The following is a 14,407-nucleotide window of genomic DNA, read 5'->3' as shown; positions in this document are numbered from 1 at the left end:
GGGCAGCAGAACCTCCCCAGCCCTGCTGGCAAGCACACTGAAAACCCTGCAAGCATTGCTTCATAGTTCTGGGCCACTGCTCTCCTAGAAGCTTGCAAAGCTCACACCTCTCAGACTTGGAGTGCAACATTTCTCAGCCCCAAGACTGAGAATTTCTCCTCTCTGATCCTTCTGGGATAACATTTTAGGACAGTGACTTACAAGTTCTCTCAGATTTTAGGTCACAATGTTAAAGGATGAATAAGGTCTGAAAGCTCTGTTGCAGGTGGGCTCCAAACCAGGCCAGGGAAGCACTAACTCCTGGGACTCAGTGGACTGAAGCTGCTGAACAGAGTGTTTCTTTGCACTCCAACAAATCAAACAAATGCTACAGGAGATAAATGCTTCAGCTTAATGACAGAAACCTTTCCTCTCTCTGCTGAGCCTCCAGTCTGGAAATGATCACATTTTCTGCAGGAGAACAATCTGGGAACAAATAATCTCAGAGAAAGAGCTGACCTAGACTGATCACATCTATGGTGCTGTTTCCTTCTCCTGTCCTTTGGCTTTCAGCTCACTGGGGTGGGGGGGGGAGTGTGAAACTGATGAGCACTGGGTACAGAAATCGCTGCCTTTTGCCAACCTGCTTTGCTCACAGACAATACAAGGAAATGTATAATTATCACTGCTGCTGATAGCTTTTTTTCATCCTGCTTTTCCAGGAGCATTTAGCACTGTGTTATTGTAAACTGATATATGCAATGCTTGCAACTCTCCTCTTCCTGAAACCCAAAGGCTTGGGGTAAGAGGTGTCAGACACGTTCACATCTGGGCAAAACACTGCCTGAGCTCTCAAACTGCTAGAGTTGTGTTTGTGCCCAAAGGAGAAGCAGAGAATCACAGAACTGGCAGGGCTGGAAGGGACCTCAAGGCTCAGCCAGTCCCAACCCCCCTGCCATGGCCAGGGACACCTCACACCGCAGCAGGTTGCTCACAGCCACCTCCAGCCTGGCTGCAAACACCTCCAGGCAGGAGGCTTCCACCACCTCCCTGGGCAACCTGTGCCAGGCTCTCACCATCCTCATGGGCAACAACTTCTTCCTCACAGCCAATCTCAATCTACCCATTTCTAGTTTGCTCCATCCCCCCCAGTCCTATCCCTCTCTGACAGCCTCAGAAGTCCCTCCCCAGCTTTCTTGGAGCCCCCTGCAGATCCTGGAAGGCCGCAAGAAGGTCTCCTGGGAGCCTTCTCCTCTCCAGCCTGCACAACCCCAACTCTCTCAGGCTGTCTCCAGAGCAGAGCAGCTCCAGCCCTCTGCTCATCCTCCTGGCCCTTCTCTGGACACCTTCCAGCACCTCCAGAGCCTTCCTGGCACAGAGGCTCCAGCTCTGGCCCCAGAGCTCCAGCTGTGGTCTCAGCAGAGTGGAGCAGAGGGGCAGAATCCCCTCCCTGGCCCTGCTGGCCACACTTCTCTTGCTGCAGCCCAGGCTCTGCTTGGCTCTCTGGGCTGCAAGGTCTCACTGCTGGCTCCTGTTGAGCTTCTCCTGCCCCAGCACCCCCAAGGCCTTTTCTTCAGGGCTGCTCTCAATACCATTCCTTATTTTATGCAGTTAAGCAGTGTTGAAGAGAGGATGTTATGCACATGAGGTAGTCCAAAGTCAAAAGCCTGGATTGCTGCACCCAAGCCTGAATGGGTGCAGGGTTTTATGTTCAGAAACAAGGTTAGAAAGCTGAACAAAAAGGTCTGGCCAGTGAAACAAAGAAACAAAAATAATCTTTAAACCTAGGAAAAGATATCTTTGGCCCCCTGCTATTCTGACTGCACCTTTAGGGAGTGTAAATGCAACACAGCTGCTTCCAAAAGGGCCTGCAAGCCTCTGATGGGGTAAGAGAGAGGTGAGCAGCTAAAGGGCAACACAGCCCAGCAGGCACTGCAAATAAGTTGGCATCAAAACAGGAGAGAGCCAGAGGGAGCAGGATGCAGGAGCAACCGTGGCAGAGACTGCAGCTGCAGGACTTCCTTCCCCTCAGAGCTGCTCCTGCCTCAGTGCCCTCACAGCAGGCTCACAGCAGGCTCCTGTGCTGCACTGCTCTCCAGCTTCACTGCTGTGTTTGCCCTGCCTGCTGGGACATGAAAGGGGATTCCCACACAACACACTTGTGGAAGTTACCACTCCAGGAGACTATCAAACAAGCCAGGTCCCTGTGCCCTGGCAGCTCCTCTCTATGAACACTCGATGCCACCCCTGCCAGCATGATTGGTACCTGTGGGATGAGTTGAGCAGAGCTATTGCCCTGACCATTAACTGTGCAGCGCTGTGCTGCAGCAACGCTGGCACCACAGCTCCTGGGGTAGTCGCAGGCTGTGCCTGGAAAAGTTTCCACAGGTCTTGAACAGTATCACAGTATCACAGTATCACAGTAACTAAGGTTGGAAGAGACCCCAAGGATCATCAAGTCCAACCTGTTCCAACAGACCTCACAACTAGACCATGGCACCAAGTGCCACGTCCAATCTCCCCTTGAACACCTCCAGGGATGAGGACTCCACCACCTCCCTGGGCAGCACATTCCAGTGATGAATGACTCGCTCAGTGAAGAACTTTTTCCTCACCTCGAGTCTAAACCTCCCCTGGCACAGCTTGAGACTGTGTCCCCTTGTTCTGGTGCTGGTTGCCTGGGAGAAGAGACCAACCCCCTCCTGTCTACAACCTCCTTTCAGGTAGTTGTAGAGGGCAATGAGGTCGCCTCTGATCCTTCTCTTCTCCAGGCTAAGCAACCCCAGCTCCCTCAGCCTCTCCTCACAGGGCTGTGCTCAAGGCCTCTCCCCAGCCTTGTTGCCCTTCTCTGGACACGTTCAAGTGTCTCGATGTCCTTCCTAAACTGAGGGGCCCAGAACTGGACACAGTAAACAGAAAGCAGTAGACTGTAAATAAATCACCACTGGATGTAACAAAGGGCAATAATGATCAGCTCTGAAGAATGCCATTGGATAGATAACAAACACAAGGCTGGGAAGGTAAAGTAGGGGTAGGGAGGGGGAGCAGGGAAGGGGAAGCTATTATTAGCCCCCTGGCTTGTGCTGTTTGTGCATGGTAAATACCTGTAAGTGTTGTATATTCTGTATACAGTTCATTGTAGACTGTAGTCTGCTTGTGAATTCAGCTGCACTTGCTCCCAGCTGAGCTGCTCTGGCACTTTTATGCTGGGGGGAATTTTCAACCCAGCACAGCTCCTGTGCCAGTGCACCATTCCTCACCACAGAGGAGCTGCAGGTGGTGCACTGAGAGGCTCACCACAGCCTGGCCGTGAGCACCACGGGCTCAGCAGTTTGAATCACATCCACTCCTAACAAACTAGTTCATACTTTGAAGAGTACTCCTGGAGAGAGGCTCTTTAAAATGCAGAGGAGAGGAGCATCCAAGCCACTGGAACTAGCTGACCCCACTGCTATAACCCATCCAGGCAGATCTCCAGCATCATTGCCCTCAACACTCCTAAACAGATCCTAACAGAGTATTTCTCACAGGCTTTCCTTTTTCTCACCCACCACACTCTGCCTTTTTGCCTGCCTCTGGCCCCAGTTTGTATCTGCAGCGTTGAGCCATTTGCTGTAAAATCTCCCTGGCCAAGTGTCTTTTGCCCAGCAGAGGTTTCCAGCACGCCAAGGCAGCTTCACACTCTGCAGCGCTTGCAAACTCTCACAGACACTGCCAGTGTAAACCAAGCAGTAACTCACGAAGCCAGTGAAGTGCCACCAGGGCTAGACACCAATGGAGGACACCAGACGAGCACCCCACAAGCCAGACACAAGAGAGGGGACACCACTGAGGCAGCAAGCAGGGAGGGTGACTGTCTTCAGGCAGAGAGAGCCTGTAATGAGCGCTGCTAATCACACCGAGCGAGAAAGCTTGCCCAGCAGGGTTACGAAGCTGTGCTTCAGCAGACCTCAAACTGGAGGCTGGAGATGCTGAGAGGCTTCCAGGAAAGGCAGAGAGAAATCTTCCCTGCAAAAGAGCAGTGCTGTGGCAAACACGGCAGCGCTCAGGGCAAGGGGCTGCCAGCTGCAGCTCTCACCAGGGAACAGCTTTTTTGTGCTCTCACAGCTCTAATCCATGCCAACACCTCAGCTGCTGGAACGGCCCCCCCAGAAGCCATCACCTGCAAGCAGGTCCCCAGGCCCACGGAAGAGCAGTGGGTGCCAAACCCCTCTGCCCCTCTGCAGCCTGTGGTGGTGAGGAGGCAGCTGAGGGGCAGCTGATGTGAAACCCATCAGGACCGAGTCCTTGGAGCGGCAGGGAAACCGAGGCACCACCGGTGCCAGCTCTGCTTGGCACCCACAACGCCACCGGCACAGAGAGGCTGCTTTGTGGGGCAGCTTCGCCCCCCGGGCACAGCAGGCTGCGGGCAGGCAGCCGGGGCTGAGGCACCTCCGGCAGCACCGAAGGGGTTAAGGCAGCCACGGGCACCCTGCGTGGACGCTCCCCACCCCACGCCTCGGGGCAGGATGCTCGCCGCAGCTCTTCTCCCGTCCCGTCCCGCAGGGCCCCGCGGGCACTCACCGGGCAGCGGCAGCACCCGGGGCAGCAGCGCCAGCAGCAGCAGCAGGGCAGCAGCCATGGCCCGGCGCGGAGCAGGGAGGGTCCCGCCGGGCAGCTCCGGCACTTGTGCGGGGCTGGCGGCTCGGGGAGAGCTCTGCGCTGGGAATGATAAGGAAATATCCTGTCACATGGGGCGCTTCGGAATAACAGGAATTCGCTCTTCAAACTTTGCTTTCCTAAGCCGATTTTCTGCTCCCCCCGCCTCGGCGGAGGGAAGAGCCTCCCTCTCGGCACACGCAGGTGATAGAGCTGCGATAGCTGAGGGCAGGGCCGGTGCGGTGCCGCCGTGCTGCCGAGGGCTGCGTCCTCCGGCAGCCCTGCCCGTGGCTCCCCGGTCTGCTCCCCGAGCGAAGTGGCCACGGCCGCGCCGGGAGTGCAGGGCAGCCTCTGTGCCCTCCGCAGCCAAGCCCCAGCTACAGCGGCTGCCTTCTGCTGGCAGCCAGGGCGCGGGAGTAGCAGGGACCTACTTTTGGGACAGCAGGATTTGGGTTGCTCCCCCACCCCCCGTCACCCATCACTCCTCCCCCGGGTGCCAGCAGGTTGCTCCAACCAGCGCCAGGGAGGGGAGCGCAGGGAGGCGGCCGGGGCTGGAGCCGGGGCTGGAGCCGGGGCTGGAGCCGGGGCTGGAGCCGGGGCTGGAGCCGGGGCTGGAGCCGGGGCTGGAGCCGGGGCCGGGGCCGGGACCGGGGCTGGAGCCGCAGCCGGGGCCGGGGCTGGGGCCGGAGCCGTGGCGGGAAGAGCCGGAGGGGACGCATCGGCTCCAAGGAGGCATTTTGTGAGCTCCAATAGATTAAACTCAACCCATTTATTTCTCTGTTCTCCTGGCTGCCGTGGCTGTGGCTGCTGCTGCAGGACTCAAATCCTGCTGTGATTAAAAGCAGAACCTGCCTGGATGTGTTCCTGCCCTGGGTGACGGGGGTTTGGATTGGATGATCTCTCAAGGTCCCTTCCAGCCCTTAACATTCTGGGATTCTGCCTCCTGAGCTGAGTTTTCAGGAGCTGGAGCACCTAGGGGGCATTAAGGAATCTTTCAGTAAAGCTGCCTTTAAAGCACAGCCTGCCTTGACGTTTGAGACCTCCCCATGTGCTTGTCTGGGGCAGTAGGATGCTCTTCCTTAAAGGCTGTGATCAATACGTGCTCTGAAGGGTCCCAGGGGGATTGGGAGCCTTGCTGCTCTGCTACATAGAGTGGCTTTTGTGCCGTGTGGGACTGACTGAGCACTGAGGTCCATGACTGTGGCTGTGCCAAGCATCAAACGTCCCAGGTGCTGCAGAGCAGCTCTGCCTGCACTGCTGTGCACTCAGAAATCTCTGCTTTGAAGATCTTAGCCTCCTTTCTGGAAGTTGTGGATGGAAAAGGAGAGCACATCCAGGGAAAGTGGCTGGCCCTTTGAGAGTCCTACCACAAACTGTATCTGCTGATCTTTGGAGACAGGCTGTTTGCAAAGGCCTGCAGGGACAGGACCAGGGGCAATGGCTTCAGACTAGAGCAGAGCAGATTGAGATTGGATGTAAGGAACAAGCTCTGCACCAGGAGGGTGGTGGAACACTGGCACAGGTTGCCCAGGGAGGTGGCTGAGGCTCCATGGCTGGAGATATTCCAGGTGAGGCTGGACAGGGCTCTGGGCAACCTGATCTAGTGGAGGATGTCCCTGCTGAGTGCAGAGAGGTTGGGCTGGATGAGCTTTGGAGGTCCCTTCCAGCCCAGCCCATTCTGTGATTCTAGGATCTGACCAACTCTAAGGGGAAGATTTTCTCTCTTGTGAGATAAAAGGATTCAGCAAAGTCTCAGGCTGCAGTGCTTTGTAGGCAAAGCAGTACCAGAAGCCCAAGCTGCTACCTACTGACAAGACACCTGCCCCAGACAGACATCAGTTTGCAGCTCACTCCCTGGGTACTGAGCCAGCTGCCACTGACACTTGGAACAGAAGGGCCTGAATGAGGTCAGACCCCCTCTGCTCCTGGCACATCCAACTGGTAAAACACCCTGCAATCCTGACCCTGACAGTCAACAGGAAGGTGGAAATTGCAGTCCAGATGAAATCACACCCAGACCTGAAACATCATCTGCTTGTTTTGTTTGTGTCCAAGCCAAACAACTGGAGTCTTGTCCATTCTCTCACATTGCCATCCAGGATGGGGTTTGATGTTTCTCAGGTGCCACTGAGCAGTTTTCTCTGCATTTCTGATGTCTGAGTGGTCAGATACAATCCACACACACTCCAGAATGAGACCTGCATCATTTGTATCCTCACCATTCTCACAGCACCTATCCTGCAGTGATCAGAGAATGCTAGAACCATTTCAGCTGGAAAAGCCCTTTGAGCTCATCCACTCCAGTCCAGACCATCCTCTTTAACTCTACCAATGCTGGTGCTAAGCCATGGCCCTCAGCACCACAGCTCTGCCTCTTGGAAACACCTCCAGAAATCTGGCATCCTCTTACAGTGCTTGAAAACCCTCTCAGGGAAGACATTTCTTCTAATGTCCAACCTAAACCTCCCCTGGGGCTACTTGGGACCATTTCCTCTCATCCTGTCAAGGAGTGGAGACCAACCCCCACCTGGCCCCAACCTCCTTCCAGGGAGCTGTAGAGAGCAATGAGGTCTCCCTTCAGCCTCCTCTTCTCCACACTAAACACCCCCAGCTCCCTCAGCTGCTCCTCCCCAGCCCTGTTCTCCAGACCCTTCCCCAGCTCTGTTGCCCTTCTCTGAACCTGCTCCAGGACCTCAATGTCCTTCTTGCAGTGAGGGCCCCAAAACTGAACCTGGTACTCAAGGTGTGGGATTCCCAGTGCTGGGTAGAGAGTGGGCAACCAGTTCCCAGGTTCTGCTAGTCACACTATTCCTGATCCAGCCCTTCCTGCCCACCTGAGCACACTGCCTGCTATTCATTAAGCAGCTCTCTAAAGGAGAAGCTAATCAGATTTTTTTGCAGTAGGAATTGGCACAGTTGATTTGTTCAGATCCCTCTTCAATAGTGCAGTGTCAGCTGTTTGGGACAGAAATACTCCAACATCCTCTCTAGCCAATATTGGCTGTTTGGAATGGAGCACAGCTAATGGCACTGAAGGCACCGAGAGCTGCAGCCACATTGCTGATTGAATGCTCACACCTCCTGTCCTGCCTAAGGAACTGCTGAAGAGCGTCCTGCCTGGAAACTTGTTTCACTGTTTCCACCAAGGGCAAGGTCCTGCAGCTGGCTCAGGGCAATCCCAGGCACCAACACAGGCTGGGCAGGGACTGGCTGGAGAGCAGCCCTGAAGAAAAGGCCTTGGGGGTGCTGGGGGAGGAGAAGCTCAACAGGAGCCAGCAGGGAGACCTTGCAGCCCAGAGAGCCAAGCAGAGGCTGGGCTGCAGCAAGAGAAGTGTGGCCAGCAGGGCCAGGGAGGGGATTCTGCCCCTCTGCTCCACTCTGCTGAGACCACAGCTGGAGCTCTGGGGCCAGTTCTGGAGCCTCTGTGCCAGGAAGAACCTGGAGGTGCTGGAAGGTGTCCAGAGAAGGGCCATGAGGAGGAGCAGAGGGCTGGAGCTGCTCTCCTATGAGGACAGGCTGAGAGAGCTGGGGTTGTGCAGGCTGGAGAGGAGAAGGCTCCCAGGACACCTTCTGGTGGCCTTCCAGGATCTGCAGGGGGCTCCAAGAAAGCTGGGGAGGGACTTTGGAGGGTGTCAGGGAGGGATAGGACTGGGGGGATGGAGCAAAACTAGAAGTGGGGAGATTGAGATTGGCTGTGAGGAAGAAGTTGTTCCCCATGAGGGTGGTGAGAGCCTGGCACAGGCTGCCCAGGGAGGTGGTGGAAGCCTCCTGCCTGGAGGTGTTTGCAGCCAGGCTGGAGGTGGCTGTGAGCAACCTGCTGTGGTGTGAGGTGTCCCTGGCCATGGCAGGGGGGTTGGAACTGGCTGAGCCTTGAGGTCCCTTCCAGCCCTGCCAGCTCTGTGATTCAGTGGGACCTTTAATTGTCCCTCCCAACCCACCCTATGATTCCATGACTTTATTTGATAATAGAGACCTTTGAATGGTGGCAGGGCAGGGCTGCATCAGCCTCAGTGCATGAGGGAAATGAGGGTGTTTGGTCTTCAGAAGAGGAGGCTGAGGGGAGACCTCCTCACCCTCTACAAGTCCCTGTGAGGAGGTTGGAGCCAGGTGGGGTTGTTCTCTTCTCACATCCAAAAAGTGCCAGGTTGCCCAGGGATGTTTTTGAAGCCTGACCTCTGGAGACACTCAAGGGCAAACTTGGTGGGGCCCTGAGCAACCTGACCTAGGTGGAGATGTCCCTGCAGGGACAGACATGATGATCTTCAGGAGTCCCTTCCAACACGATGCATTCTGTGACAGGACAAGAGGAGACTGCCTCAGGTTGTGCCAGAGAGGTTCAGGTTGGGTACTGGGGAAGTGTTCTTCCCAGCAAGGGTTCTCAGGCACTGGCACAGGCTGCCCAGGGAGGAGGTGGAGTCATCATCCCTGGAGGTGCTCAGGACATGTGCTGAGGGACGTGGTGTAGTGGTAGCAGCTGAGCACAGGGGTGGAATTGTGAGCTCTAGGCAAGAGGTTGGACTGGATGATCTCAAAGGGCTCTTCCAACCCCAACTATTCTGACTCTGTGGTTCTGCTGTTTGTCCAAAGCCCTTCCTGCACTGGGATGCAGCTCACCAAGGCTGGCTGAGCAGTGGCTGTCGGGCTGGGGAAGTCATTAGCCCACAGCAGGTGGCACTGGAGCTGGGCACCCACAGAGCCACAGCTGCTTCCCACGGTGTGCTTCAGACCTGCACAGCACCTCCTGTGGCTGCAGTGTCCCCCAGGAGCACTGCTAGCCCCGAGGAGCACACAGCTCTCCAGGAAGGGCCTCACCCAGTTCCCCTCTTTCACTTTATCCCTGCCCTCCCTTCCTCACTCTTAAAATGAGATAGCCACTACCTCCCCCCACTCAGCAGAGGAGCAAACACAGCCTGGTGCCTGCTGAGCGTGGAACATGGTGACATTCCAGAGCCAGAACTCGGCTGAGGCAGCCTCAGAGCTGTTCCTCTCTCCAGCCCTGCTCCAGTGCAATAAAAACTGTGCAGGTCCTGGAGGTCGTGGACTGAAGAGGTGGGGGGGAGGGTGACAGGGGAGGGAAGCTGCTACTACCTGGTGTAGGAGAGAAGCTCTGATGGAAGAAACAGCCCTGCAGAGGATGAGGAGGGGCTGGGATGATGCTGAGTGCTGCTGCAGAGAAGCTCGTGCTGAAACAGGAGGCTGGGACTGGTGTAAAAGGCAGCTTGGGGCTTAATCCCTACCTGGATCTGAGGAGGCTGCTGGAGAGGCAGTAAGGAGGCTGCTCACTTTTGCCTCCATCTGCTCACCCCCAGCTGCAATTTAGGGAAGTGCTGCTCCATGAGATAAACACAGAGCCACCTCCTCTGGAGGCAGGGGCTCCTGCACTAGGTCTTGGTGGAAGAAAGACGAAGACAGAAATGTAAACCTTGCTCTTTCCCTTGCAGAGTTTTGAGAACATCTGACAGGAGACTCTAAGGCTGTAAATCACAGTCTCAGGGAAGCTCACCAGCCTTGCCCTGACTTGGAGACAGCCTGAGAGAGTTGGGGTTGTGCAGGCTGGAGAGGAGAAGGCTCCCAGGAGACGTTCTGGTGGCCTTCCAGGATCTGCAGAGGGCTCCAAGAAAGCTGGGGAGGGACTTTTGAGGGTGTCAGGGAGGGATAGGACTGGGGGGGATGGAGCAAAACTAGAAGTGGGGAGATTGAGATTGGCTGTGAGGAAGAAGTTGTTGCCCATGAGGGTGGTGAGAGCCTGGCACAGGTTGCCCAGGGAGGTGGTGGAAGCCTCCTGCCTGGAGGTGTTTGCAGCCAGGCTGGAGGTGGCTGTGAGCAACCTGCTGTGGTGTGAGGTGTCCCTGGCCATGGCAAGGGTTGGAACTGGCTGAGCCTTGAGGTCCCTTCTAAGCCTGAGAATTCTGTGATTCTGTGACTTCTGAGAAGTCTGACAACAGCTCCATAGATTCAGACTGCATTGTGTTGGAAGGGAACCTCCAAGGGCATCTTGTCCAACTCCCCTGCAGTCAGCAGGGACACCTCCAACCAAAGCAGACTGCCCAGGGCCACAGCAAGGCTGAGCTTGAATGTCTCCAGGGGCAGAGCTTCAACCACATCCCTGGGCAGCCTGTACTAAGTGAAGCTATTAAGCAATGCAGAAACCTGCTCAGCACCTGAAGAGCTGCCCAGAGAACTCATCTGCTGAAAACTGCCCAGTGAGCCAGTGGTGAAATGACTGACTGGAGCCAGCAGCATCCTGGTGTCAGCTCAGCTCACAGCTCAGCTCTCCACTGGTAGTGTTTGCAGCAGAAATGCCCAGGCATGAGGCAGCCAAGAGACTGGATCCCCTTTTCCTTCCCTTCTGGGAAGGGTTAGGAGGAGCCAGAGACTCTCAGCCTGCCTCAGAGCCAAGCAGAACCCCTTGCACAGGTCAGGAAAGCAGCCAGCAGCACTGCTGCTGAGCCAGCTGCTTCCCATTAGAGCAACCATTTCAAACCCTGGGGCTCCAGCAAGCTGCCTGGTGGCACTGCCACAGACAAGACAGGCACTTCCTGGGGAATATCTATGGCTATTGGCTTTGGAACATCTGAAAGGGGAGCAGTGCTGATTCCCAGGAACCACACCAAAGGGGTTTGAATGCAGGGAATCAGCACCCCAGTGATGTGCAACCAGGACTAGAATCCAGAGCCCCTGGTAGTTAAGCTCAGCTCTGCTGGCAGGTGGTGCAGTCACTGCATGCTTTGCTGCACCACTGCAAGGCCTGCTGAGCCAGCATGCTGTGTAGGTCAGCCAGGGCTTGTAAAGTAGATAAGGTGGTGATGCTCCTCGTGGTGAAAGTGGTTTGCAGAGGCAACAGTAAAGTGCAGTCATGGAAGCAGGGCTCAGCAGGCAGCCAAACTCCAAAGTGGTTCTGAAAACCTCACGCAAGACAAACACCAGGAGGCAGCAGCCAGTCTGGGCCCAAGGCAAAACAGGGCCTGCTCCACAGACACCTCAGAGTGCCACGCCACTTGCTGGGGGCACCATCGCCTCTGCACCAGCAGTGGGGCTCAGCCCTCTGAGGTGAAGAGGTTATTGGCTTATTGAGTATGACTTTTGAATTATGCAAATGAATATGTAATTAATGATAACTAATGGATGAATCACCATTGCTTATACCGATTCTAGTGCGTGACTGTGAGGTACAGCCCGCGGCTGGGCTGGGCTGGGCTGGGCTGTGCAGTTTGAACCCAATTGGAACGCTCAACGGAATCAATGTCTATTGCAGGCACACAGGGTGCAATTCCGGCGCTTGTCCACCAGGCGGCGACTCGACAAGATGCCGCTGCTGGAACTACAGAGAGAGACTTGCAACGTGGCAGAGGCAGCTCCAGCAGAGGCTTCGGCTAGGCGCAGGCGTTAAACGGAACGCTAGGGGGCGCTGCACAGGTGAAAGAGAGCGCATGTCTTGGGTTTGGCTTGGGTTTGGCTTGGGTATCAGCAACAGTGTGGCCAGCAGGAGCAGGGAGGTCATTGTGCCCTGTGCTCAGCACTGCTTAGGCCACACCTTGAGTCCTGTGTCCAGTTCTGGGCTCCTCAGTTTAAGAAGGACATTGAGAGACTTGAAGGTGTCCAGAGAAGGGCAACAAAGCTGGGGAGGGGTCTGGAGCACAGCCCTGTGAGGAGAGGCTGAGGGAGCTGGGGTTGCTTAGCCTGGAGAAGAGGAGGCTCAGGGGAGACCTTCTTGCTCTCTACAACTACCTGAAGGGAGGTTGTAGCCAGGTGGGGGTTGGGCTCTTCTCCCAGGCAGCCAGCACCAGAACAAGAGGACACAGTCTCCAGCTGTGCCAGGGGAGGTTTAGGCTGGAGGTGAGGTAAAAGTTCTTCCAGCACGAGAGATTGGCCACTGGGATGTGCTGCCCAGGGAGGTGGTGGAGGCCCCATCCCTGGAGGTGTTTAAGAAAAGACTGGGTGAGGCACTTGGCACCATGGTCTAATGGGGCTGGGTGACAGGTTGGACTTGATGATCTTGGAGGTCTCTTCTGACCTGGCTGATTCTGTGAGAGGTCCTCCTATCCAAATCCCTGACAACAGGAGGTGGATGTTGGTGTCTTATCTGAAGTAACAAGTGATAGAACAATAAGAAATGGCCTCAAGTTGTGCCAGGGGACCTGAAGGGGCTACAAGAAGGCTGCAGAGAGACTGTTTGCAAAGGCCTGCAGGGACAGGACCAGGGGCAATGGCTTCAGACTAGAGCAGAGCAGATTGAGATTGGATGTGAGGAGCAAGTTCTGCACCAGGAGGGTGGTGGAACACTGGCACAGGTTGCCCAGGGAGGTGGTTGAGGCTCCATGGCTGGAGATATTCCAGGTGAGGCTGGACAGGGCTCTGGCAACCTGATCCAGTGGAGGATGTCCCTGCTGAGTGCAGAGGGGTTGGACTGGATGAGCTTTGGAGGTTCCTTTCGGCCCAGACCATTGTATGACTCTCTGCCCCCTTCCCTAGCAGCCTCTCTGCCTTCCATACCCCAAAGGTTTGTGACACAGCACAAGTTCAGCTCCGCAGCTCCAGGCAGAATTGACAGCATCACCAATGCCAGCCAGGCCTCACTGCCCCACCAGGGAGGTAAGAACCCAGCTGCCTCCCCAGGAGGAGAGAGGAAGGGGAAAGGGGGAAGAAAATAACTTTGCAGCCAGCTTGATAGGGATGCAGGGTTTGTGGGAAGAGACACAAAGTTGTGGTGGCTTAATGCCCATTCTGAAACCAAAACCAAAGCAGGGGGAGGGCTTGTGAGTGCTTTGCCCTCCCTGCAGGGCATTTGCCCCCTGGGAAGCTGAGTCTGTTCCACTCTCCCCTCCCTGCCCAGCTAGGGTATAAAAAGCAGGACATTGCAGCTACTGCCTCTCCTTTTGGCTCCTGCCTCTCCTGGATGAGAGCTACTGCAGCTGCCCTCCTGCTCCTCTGCCACGTGGCCAGGCCTGATCCTTCTCCCTGCTGCCTCTGTGCCTCTTCAGAGAGAGACTGCTTTTGTACTCTTCTTCTTTGTCCCACTCCCATCCATCCTTGTTCCTTGCCCTTGTGAGCCTTACCTGTTCTTGTTACATATATATATAGTTTAAAGACAGCTCTTCACCTCTCGACTTCCAGGCCGACTCCAAATCATTGCTTGGTGGATTTGCTCCTTCCTTTTCTCCCCTCTCTGTTGGGAGAGAGGAGGGGGGAGCAGGGGAGAGATTCTCAGCCTTGCCCCCACCTTAACTCTTAATCTCTTAACTCCCAGTTAGGGCTTAAACCACCACAAAAGTTTAAAGTTTAGTCTTTCTGGCCACTCCAGCCCCTGCATCTCTGTGGCTTTCCTAAAGCCAACTAGCCTCCAACCACCACAGTTAAAGAGATTGTTGAGCTCTTTCAAGCAGGCCACAGCTGATTTTGCCAGCTGTGGTGGGTTGAAATTCCCCCTCCACCTCCAGCCTGGGGAGGAGAGGCTGAGAGCCCTGGGGCTGTTCAGTCTGGAGAGGAGAAGGCTGAGAGGGATCTGATCAATGTCTATCAATAGCTGAGGGCTGGGGGTCAGGAAGGAAGGCACAGGGACAGCCTCTGCTCACTGTGCCCTGGGATAGGACAAGAGGCAATGGATGGAAACTGCAGCACAGGAGGTTCCACCTCAGCATGAGGAAGAACTTCTTGACTGTGAGGGTCCCAGAGCCCTGGAGCAGGCTGCCCAGAGAGGTTGTGGAGTCTCCTGCTCTGGAGCCTTTGCAGCCCTGTCTGGATGTGTTCCTGTGTGCCCTGTGCTGGATTCTGTGGTCCTGCTCTGGCAGGG

At 55.7% G+C, this 14,407-nt stretch overlaps 1 protein-coding gene across 1 annotated transcript in view; it reads right to left on the bottom strand.

Annotated features, from left to right (window-relative positions):
- Positions 1-4,613, bottom strand: part of MRC1 (mannose receptor C-type 1) — an 85,317-nt gene extending 80,704 nt beyond the window's left edge. Inside the window, exon 1 of the mRNA XM_054171156.1 lies at positions 4,543-4,613. Within this exon, the coding sequence (XP_054027131.1) occupies positions 4,543-4,600 (58 nt within the window). The 5' untranslated portion in view covers positions 4,601-4,613. The remainder of the gene's footprint in view (positions 1-4,542) is intronic.
- Positions 4,614-14,407: the final 9,794 nt, after the last annotated feature.

The sequence above is a fragment of the Dryobates pubescens genome, chromosome 21, assembly GCF_014839835.1.
Source record: "Dryobates pubescens isolate bDryPub1 chromosome 21, bDryPub1.pri, whole genome shotgun sequence".
NCBI lineage: Eukaryota > Metazoa > Chordata > Aves > Piciformes > Picidae > Dryobates > Dryobates pubescens.
The sequence above is the reverse complement of the archived record's forward strand: the minus strand, read 5'-3'. Positions and strand labels throughout refer to the sequence as shown.